Source organism: Cetorhinus maximus, chromosome 18, assembly GCF_964194155.1.
Source record: "Cetorhinus maximus chromosome 18, sCetMax3.hap1.1, whole genome shotgun sequence".
Classification (NCBI taxonomy): domain Eukaryota; kingdom Metazoa; phylum Chordata; class Chondrichthyes; order Lamniformes; family Cetorhinidae; genus Cetorhinus; species Cetorhinus maximus.
The window spans coordinates 82791306-82801214 of record NC_135896.1 but is presented as its reverse complement, the minus strand read 5'-3'; the positions used below and the strand labels follow the sequence as shown (position 1 = coordinate 82801214).

Sequence of the window (9909 nt, the reverse complement as noted above, 5' to 3'; positions counted from 1 at the left end):
CAAAATGGAATCAGGTAAATACTTAAAAAATAAATATTTGTAGGGCTGTGGAGAAAGAATGGGGCAGTGGGACTAATTGAACAGTTCTTTCAAAGAGTCAGCACAGGTGTGATGGGCCAGATGGCCTCCTTATATGCTGTAAGATTCTGTGTTGCTGCATAACATGGGGAAACCCAAGAGAGAGATGGAAAGGTATACAAAAAAGAGAGGTAATCATTCTCAGGAAAATAAAGAAAAAGATAGTGTTATAAGATTTTTATGGAATTAAATGCCATTTCCTCATCTTTTGGTAATTGTATGATGTTATGACATTGATTAACACACATTAAGTAACTAGTTAATTGCCGTTATTTGCTTGATTACAGAACTGAGAATGTTTTGCAGAAATTAATTAAGTTTGGAAGAGGCCTCATTAGGTTCTCTGTGGAAGAGACCATGTTTGCTTTCTCTTGAGGACTTCTAATGAGAATACAGATAAGAGTAAATAATTTTTTAGGTTATCCCATCTTTGGGATTTCCAAGGGGACCGATAAAGTTTCAACTTTTGCAATGTGTTACTCATTCTTTGGTCCTGCTCAGTGGAACCTCAGAGGTTTCCTCAAGCTCCAAACTGTGTGGCATGTAACTGTGGCCAAGTGGTGTGCTGGACCCGAGAAGTCCTTGCCCAAGGTGTGTGTACTACAAGGAGCAATCAACGATCAAGTGGAAATCCATGATGTTTTTTACCCCAGCTTGGCTTGAGCAAACTGAGTCCTATCTGTAGCACCCTCATAAGCAAACCCTCTGAGATCAGTAACTCAAAAACCAGTGTTCAAGCCTGGGGCATTCTTGGATTGGGTGGTCCACTGTCCCACTAGAATTTATTAAGAACAAAGTTACGGGGCACCTTAGGATATCCTGAAGTACATTACAGCAAAGTGAGGCAGTCTTGACTCTGTTGTTGTAATGTAGGAAATGCAGATCCCACAATATGATAATGGCCAAATAATCTGTTTTCATGATGTTGCTTGAGGTATAAGTGTTGGCTGGGACACCAGGGAAAGCTCCCCTGCTCTTCTTCAAAATTGTTTAATTGGAGGTGGCCACCTGAGAGGGTGGTCAGGACCTCAGTTTATTGTCTCATCAGAAAGAAGGCACTTCAGACAGTGTAGTGCTCCCTCAGTTGAGATCCATATTTTCTAAGTAATTACATTGGAAATCTATTTTAACAAGTTTCATACAGCCCATGAACATCAATACGATAAATTTCAAGCCAAGCCGTGTTTCAGCCTGAAGTCAAGAGGGCTTAAAAATCATCACCTGAACAAGTGTTATTATCAGCCCATTATATCTCTTGACAGAGAAGCCAATTTGTACTGCTGGCTTACTGCATCATTAGATACAGAAAACATAAGTATTATAGATTCCAGTCATACTCAATGTCTCAGAAATCCAGCATTGCTGAATCTAACAATTTTCAAATTTAATATTTTGATGTATGCCAGGGCCAGGTGCTTCCTGTCAAAACCACACAATGCAATAAATCACAACCTGATCATTTTAAACTCAGAAAAAATGCGGAATTAGTGTAGGGAACTATGGGAGGGTTGTTTAGTGAGAGGAAAACCCATTTTTATAAATGTAATGGCAGAGTCTGATTACCATTTTGCTGGATTGTAAGGCTGGCTAGCTGTCAGATAAGCAATCTATGGCACCAGGTTGTAGCCAGGCAGTGGAGATGAGGGAGAGAGAAATTGGGGTTGAGGAGGGAGCATCAATGGGGGAGATGGGAAAGGCCAGGTAGGGACATCGATGAGGTGTCTGCAGAGACCGAGAGAGGAGGGTAGAAGATTGCAGGGGGCCCATAGAGGATATTGTGGGGGCAGTAGCCTAGAGGAGGTCACAGGGAGCCATAGAAGACCTGGAGGGAGGCAAAAACAGGCAGGAAATTGTGGGTTGTGGAAGAAATTGGGAGGGCATCGGATTGTGGGATTGGGAGTTGATCCGATCGCTGGGGAAGTTAACCAGGTAGCTTGGTTGGCTGGGGACAGGTGGGTGTGTAGGAGAACACTCATGCTCCTCTTAGCCCACAGGGAGTGCTGGAAAAGCACTTAAATGTTTCATGCAGTAATTCTCACCTCCCTTCAGCTGTTGGGTTCCCTGAAGTAAAGGAAACCTGGCCACCCACTGTTAACCTTGAATAGGGATAAAATCTTAAGACATGTAACCTTAGTAAAATATTTAAATGAGGTGGGTTGGCTCCCTACCACCACCGTACCCCCACTGTTCTGCCTGTATTAAATCCAGTAAATCCAGAAGTGGACAGATTCAATTTGGCTTTGAATTTTTAAAAAATTGTTGTTTCCCACTAACCCAAATCCACATGTTTTTGGGGATTAAAATTACCCCCACTTCTTTCTTAATTTCCTCATAACTCAACAATCTGTGCCAATGAAGCATGAATAAACTCCATAAGTGTCTGTGCTATTGCATTGCTCTGCCCATTATTAGTTAGGAACCAGATTATGATGAGTTAGGTGTACAAATTATACTGCCAAGGAGGCTGAACATACTCTATGAAAAATAAAGTGCGAGCCAATGCTGTCAGAAATCAATTCTACTCATGCATGGTCAACCCCATGGTCATGCATGGTCAACTCCATGGCCATTCATGGTCAACTCCATGTGTCACATCCATACACAAATTTACCAGCCAGGGGAGGGGAGTGTATCTACAATCGCATGACACAGTTTCAAAAACAGTTGTCCACTGAGGTTGACATTTATTGATGGGCTTCAAAGCTCAGTAGATGCTGCACCCAATTTTTTGTGGAATTTCATTTCCCTGTTGCTTGCTGAAGTAATTTAATTTCAAAATACATTGCAATGTGTGCCTTGAGTAACCTGTATAGCTGGAGGGAATCAGTATTGGTCAATGTGAAGCTGTTAGTAATTAAGGGAAGATAACTTAAGGGTATTATTTACAAGTCGAAACTAACTACTTGACCATTTAAAACACAATAATTACACTACAATCAGAATATTGTCTTATCTTCAAAAGGCATTGATTCAATAGACATGGTTCAGAGAAGATAGCAAAAATTTAAGATGAGATTTACTGAGCAGGATATCTCTTCATTAGAGAAAAGAAGAATGAGGAGAGGAGGATCCAGGTTTTTAAAATGATGAGATAATGGATAAGATGGGTATAATCTGAACTGTGAATGCAGGACTAAAGGGCACAACTGAAATATCAAGAAGTCCAAAGTAATACCTGGTGTTGGGGGTTGTTGCCACAGTGAGTATGATAAATAAAACTCCCAATGTTTAACCTCTTTAAAAAAAGAGTTATGAATAACTGGTTAAGTATGGGTTTAAAGGTTACAAGGACTAATCTTAGATGTATATTGTCTTTGGAATGTGCTGAGTCATGCACTGTTGAGAATATGTAATGGAGGGGGCATAAGTGTAGGTATTATTTTTAAAAACCTCTTTCATGACCCCAAGATGTCCCAAAGTGGTTCAAAATCTTTGAAGAGCATTTGAAATGTAATCATTGTTGGTCAGTTGGAAAAGTAGCACATCTGAAGCAGAAACAAATATTAGTACAGGTGACCAAGAGATTAGCCAAAGAGGTAGATTTTTAAGGAAGGCCTTAACAGCAGGGAGCAGGTTTGTAAAGAATTTCACAGATGGCACAGCTGCCAATGGTGGAAAAGAAAGACTTGCATTTATAAAGCACCTTTCATGACCTCATGACATCCAAAATGCTTTACATGCAATGAAGTACTTTTGAAGTATCCTCACATTTCACTGTTGTAATATGGAGAATGCAGCAACCAATTTGCTCAAAGCAAGCTCCCACAAACAGCAATGTGACAGTGACCAAATAAACTGTTTATATGATGTTGATTGAGGGACAAATACTGGCCAGGACGCTCCCTTGCTCTTCTTCAAAATAATGTCACAGTTGCACTGGAGTGACAGCCTAGATTTTTAATTCAAATCCTGGAGTGGGACTTGGAACCCATAACCTCCTGACTCAGAGGTGAAAGTGACACTGACTGAGCCAAGGCTGAAATGGGTGCTGGACAAGAGGCCAAAGTTGGAGGAAAGTAGTTCGGGATGCTGTAGGTCTGGAAGGGGGAGGTCATGGAAGGAGGTGAACATGGACGATATAGTGATGGTGGAACTAGGAAGGTTTGGTAATAAAGAGGATATGGGGTTAGCTCAGAGTCAAATTAGAACAGTCAAGGCAGTGGGGTCTGGTTCAACCTGAGAGACAGTCCCCCTAAAGCAGGGATATTGAATCAGTAGCTAAAGGAGTTTGTTGTAATGGGGAAGTCCATCAGCTTAGAGATTCAATGGACAACACTTACTGTATTGTCTTAAAGGGGGTACAGTTTTCGTATATAAACAGGTGTCTGTGTTGCTTGTTCTTTTGGGAAAAGAGCCAGGAGAATCATGTGTCATTTTTATCACGGTGATGTCATGTAACAAGTAACCTGATTATGTTACACGTGGTGCGCTCCAAACAAGATAAAAGATTTGCCAAACATTTGCCTCAGCTTTGTGGAGTTTATCCACATCGTTCTATTTTTTTTTTAAGAGAACGACGTTTGCAAACTTTTATCGCCAATGATGAGCAAGTGTTGACCGCAGCAGCAAATGCTGCACACTGGATCGAGCAGGTGGAGACTGGTTTGTGTGTTTACTGCATGTTCGGGGTTGGGGTGGAACTGGGACAAATCGGCTCTTGGCCCGTGTCCGGAGGTGGCGCAGTAACGCCAGCAGCAGGCGTAGGGTTAGGGGTGACTTTGACTTGTCTCACAGTTGAGTGGAGGGAAAAGGATGCTCTGTCAACAAGCAAGCCAAGATTTCTTCTAGGTGGCGACTTGTTATTGTGCGAGGAACGACGCACATTTCCGATGCACCCCCGCCCCATTGCAAATACCACTTTTTATCTTCATTTTCATTATTATTTATTTATTTTTTCGAATCTCCAGGTCGATAAGGGGGACGTGTGTACGTGTGCGTGATTTGCAGAATGTTGCATTCCAGCTCCCGGCGAAGTCACGTTCCCGGAAGCGGAGCATGACATGTTTTCTTTCTCGGGGGGTTCGATTGCCAATTGAACTGGTCCGGACTCTTGGAGCTCAGGTCGGTGGATAGAGGGGAGGAGGGGAAGAGTGGGGAGGGAGGGAGGAAGGAAGGAGGGAGGGGCGGGAGAGGAGAGATAAAGAATGTGCCCGAGATTGAAGTGCGTGCCTCACCGCGTCTCAGCTGCTTGCAAACTTCGACACAAGGTACAGCAACTGGGCTTCCCACACGAGTGATGCACTTTCAGCTGATCGGTTCCTCTTTCCCTCCATTGCAAAAGGCGAGACAAAAACTGAAAAGAAGTCTTGTCGGCCCGTCTTAAACCCAACTCTCTCACTTAAGCGCAGGACAAGTTTTTATATATATATATAATATATGTGTGCGTATATAATATGAATGCACAACGTGTTGTATTTCAAATGTTCGTTCCCTATTAACCAGAACGATACAGAGAAAAAAAAACACGCAGGTCGTTTCTTCCTCCCTCTGCAAACAGATAGGAAGCACGTTGAAAGCCGATTCTTGGAATCGATCGATTATTGCAATCGGGAAGTGATCCCACTCGCAATGCTGCTCTGTTACTTGGTTTTGCATTTTTATTCCAGGAAAGGGAGTGAACTGATCTTTTAAGGGAGGAAGCAAAGGTTATCTTGCTCCGAGAAAAGACGGCCGAATCCCCACACTCTGATTCGGGTTGGGGGTGGGGGGGTGTGTGTGTACTTTCTGCACAGACATCCCCCCCCCCCCCCCCCATGTCCCCGCCTCCATCATTATTTATCCATTACCGCGGCCCATATGGCAACCGTTACTTTTACTTTTGTTATGCAAATTTAATTTTCTTTTTTTTTCGTGCACACGTAATATTACCCACCACCCAAAAAAAAACATGGCGCAGGGCAAGCTGGGCTGAAAAAAAAAGTTGCTGCTTTTTTTTTCTTTTTTGGAAAAAAGAAGAAAACAAAACACCTAAAGAGGAAATGTTCTTTTAGCCCCGCTTGGTTTATGTGTGGTCTGCAAGCAGCTCGAGCCCCAGGTAGGTGTCAGCCTGTCAATCAGCGGGTCCAGGGCTAGCGGCTGCCCCGGGGATCTGGGCTCGGCGCGCGGCTGGACGTGCGGTGGCGATGGTCGCCACATCGGATGCACCGGTCAGAAAAGAAACGGGGGATGCACCCGTCTCGGGCCGGCATGCGGGTGCAATGCAGCGAGCCGCCGGAATGCAGCTTTTGGAAGTTTTATTTGAAATGGGGAAGGATGCAAATTTTTTTGGGTGGCGGGCGGGGGGGGTGGTGGTGGTGGTGAGAGAGAGAGAGAGAGAGAGAGAGAAAAACAACAAACCAGAATTAACAAGGGTGGGTGATGGATGGTGGGGGAAATCGGGAGGGAGGGAGTGATGGACGGGCCGCGGCCGCGCGCGCGCGCGGTGCCAGCTGGACCCCGGGCCGGCTCGAGCTGCCCGCGAGCCTGCTTTTCCCCGGGGTTCTACCCCAACCGCCCGCCAACCGCCGTCCACCCGTGTGGGCGCTGACCGGCCCTCTTTTCCCCCCCCCCCCCTCATAAAGCCTGAAGGCCGCCCTTCGCAGCCCCGCTGAGGGAGTAATGACCCGGCCCGTCCTGACACCAGCAACCCCCCTCCCCCCGGCGCCGGACTGTGCTAAAAGGGCAGGGACGGGGAAGACTAACAGCCCACAGGCCTGCCTCGTCCTCTACCGGAGTCCGGCTCGCTCCACCACCACCAGCCCCCCCCCCCCCCGCGCGCGCCATCTTTCGCAGCTCAACCGGGGGGTCGGCGGGGGGGGGGGGGGTTGGAGAGGTGAGGGGACGGGGGCGGTTAGGGGAAGGAGGAAGTGAGAGGCTAGAAAAAGAGATCAAAGAAGGTGCGAGGAGCATTAAGAGTGCAGGCGGGGGGGAAGAGGTGGAGAAGAGGAAGAAACAACCGCGGAGAGTGGAAAAGTGAAAGGAGCTGTGGAAAAAAAAAACAGACGGAGGGGAGAAGAGACCAAGTGAGAGGGAAGAAGTGAAGGAGAGAATGTTTAAAATCAAACATAGCGAGAGGGAGGTAGACATGGTAAGGGGGAGATGTTGAAGTGGCTGAAAGGGTGAAAGAGAAAAGCAGGAGAGAGAAAAAAAAAGTGAGGGGGAAGGATAGAGAGATGGGGCTGCAAAGGGAGAGAGCAAGGGTGTGATGGCAGTGGCTCAAGAGAGAGGGAAGGAAAGAGATGGAAAAGGAGGACAGGCAGTCGTGGTGGGATAAGCAGAATGAAGATGGAAGGGGAGGGGAGGCTGGCCAAGGCAGAGCCCTAAGGCGAGGGGTAATGGGAAGATCAAGATCGTGGGGGAGAAAAAGATAGGAGGACCCTACAGCAGAAATTGAAGGGGGAAAATTAGAGAGTGGATGGGGAGAGAATAAGGGAAGAGGAAAGGATGGAAAGTTGAGAATTGTAAGGAAGAGGAAGCTGGAGTGAGGGGGATAAAGGATGAGAGAGAACAGGAGGGAGGGAGTATGACATAAAGGAAAGGTAAATAGAAGATGAAAGAGGGGTGATGAGGAGAATAAACAAGAAATCGCAGGTGAAGACAACATGGCCCATCAAGCCTGCTCCACCATTTAGTATGATCATGGCTGATCTGAGGCTTCATCTCCACTTTCCCACCGCCCCCCCCCCTAAATCACACCATTCTCTGAAAGACCAAAAATCTGTCTATCTCAGCCTTAAATATAATCAATGATGGTAGAAAATTCCAAAGATTCATAACTGTTTGAGTGAAGAAATTTTTTCTCATCTCAGTCCTAAATGATGGGCACCTTATCCTGAGACTTTTTCTATATTTCCTAGCCAGCGCAAACAACTTCTCAATACCTAGCCTGTGAAGCCCCGTCAGAATCTTTAGAGAGGAAGAAGGCAGAAATAAAAGTTCGGAATGAGGGAAATAGTGAAAGATAGGTAAAGGGACCTTGAAAAGAGGAAAATGAGTAAAACAGGAGGAGGTGGGATGGAAAGGCAAAGGGATGTGATGAGTGAGAAGGATAGAAGGGAAGAAGTGGAAAAGTTGGGGGATATACGAACAGCAGAGAGAAATGATATGGAAGGGGGTGAGTGAAGGAGGTGGGAAGTAAGGGAGGAAAAGGAGCGAAAGGATAAAATGAAAATGAGGGAAAGAAAATGGGATTAATGGGAAGAGGAAAGCTGAAAAGGAAGAGATGCAAAAAATGATTGTGAAAGGAATTAGTGGTGAAGAGTGAACGAGGAGAAGGGGATGGGAGGAATGATGAAAGGGAATAATGGAATAGTACAAAATGGAGAAAGATGAAATGAGATGCTGAGGGGGAGGAATGCTGAGGGAAATGCATAGGAGAACTAACTATTGTGTCAAAGGTCTGAGTTTGAGGAAAGATGGCACAATCTTGGGTTTCTCAGCCTGAAAATTTGTCTGGAATGTGGTGTTACAGTAGTGTTTGGTAGATGTATGGAGCAGGGAAGCCTGGAAAATTACTTTAACCTGTGGAGAAGGAGAGGCCATAACAGAGAAAGGAATGGTGATGAGTGAAGAAGGCAGGGACATGAGGGCTAAGAGCAGCATTTTGGGAATGTGTGGGGATTAGTGAATGGGTGACAGACATGGGAGGGGTGGGGGGTGTGATGGGACAGTAAAGATGAAGGGCTGTGTGTGGTGGGGAAAGGAGAATCGTGACAAGGTGTGGGAGGGCAGAGTGGTGGGAAGGAAGCATGCAATGGGTTGAAGGGAGGGTGAATAATATTTTTGCTTCCTAATCAATGAATCTGCAATATGCTTTTACTTTATACAGTTAGATGAAGATGAAAGGTTGGGCGGAGGGCAGAAGGGAAGAGAGAAAAGGAATTTGTTACTTTTACTACTTCCATTGCACTCCTGACATCATAGGAATGTTCAGCAAAGTGGTAAATGTTGTTTGAGGTGGTGAAGCCATGCGTAATGCTGGGTAAGCAAACTGGCCATGTGCTAGATGTGCTCAAGCCTGTAGGCCTTGGATCTGAGGTCATGGAGATGGTTATTATACCAGCAGAATATGTAGGTAGGGGATTGTGATCTGATGGGGGCAAGGGCATGGAAAGCTGGATAGATGACTGAAATGGCAGTTTTGTGGCTGAGTTGAGGGCCAAAGCAGGAATTTGCTAGAGAAGGTTCTGCTGGAGCATGAGTATGCTGGGTTGGAGATGGGCAGAGAGACAGATTGCTCAGATGAAACATTTGCATGATGGGGATTTGTGCAATGGTGAGGTGAAAAACATGGATGGCTGATTAGGAAGATTGATGGGGAGAATTTAGAAGAGAGTGACTGTGGCAGTGCAAGGTGGAGTTCATGAGGGGGAAACTACAACTTACTGAAAGGTTAAGTGAGGGTAATATGGAAGTATTTCTCCAAGAAAGCTACTGGAATGCTTTGGATGTTGCAACCCATTGAGGACTTTGAAGTCTGGTCGGAGGCGATAGTGGAGTCCACCAATGAAAAGATAATGGAGAAGTTGGGGTGAAGCTAAGGTGGGACCTGAAGAGAAGAGTTCTGCTACAACCCCAACTTTTTAAGTTGGGGGAGGCATGGACTGAACAACTTTGTTCAATGTCTTGAGTGATTTACAAGAACGAAAGGTTAGAGGATAGGGTAAAGAAAAACTCCAAGTATTGTGGCTGAGTTTTAGGCAGAGATTTGAAGAAAAAGGAGGTAACAAGATGGTGTTTTTTTTGGAAAGGGTTTCAAAGATCAACCTTCAGTGGAGGACAGCAACATATAGTAAACTGGAGTTGGGGGCTGCTGTTGAGTGGGGGAGTGAAAAGTTGCAAAGCTGGGAAAGA

At 45.4% G+C, this 9909-nt stretch overlaps 1 protein-coding gene across 6 annotated transcripts in view; it reads left to right on the top strand.

Annotated features, from left to right (window-relative positions):
• The first annotated feature begins 4539 nt into the window (after nucleotides 1-4539).
• Nucleotides 4540-9909, top strand: part of bahd1 (bromo adjacent homology domain containing 1) — a 76524-nt gene continuing 71154 nt past the window's right edge. The window contains exon 1 of one of the 6 annotated variants that reach the window (XM_078563080.1): nucleotides 4540-4670. In XM_078563080.1, coding sequence (XP_078419206.1) covers nucleotides 4648-4670 — 23 coding nt within the window. In that variant the 5' untranslated portion in view covers nucleotides 4540-4647. Of the gene's footprint in view, nucleotides 4681-4773; nucleotides 5140-5176; nucleotides 5286-5876; nucleotides 6113-6201; nucleotides 6225-9909 lie in introns of those variants that run through there. The other 5 variants (XM_078563087.1, XM_078563085.1, XM_078563086.1 and 2 more) reach the window with 5 other exon arrangements.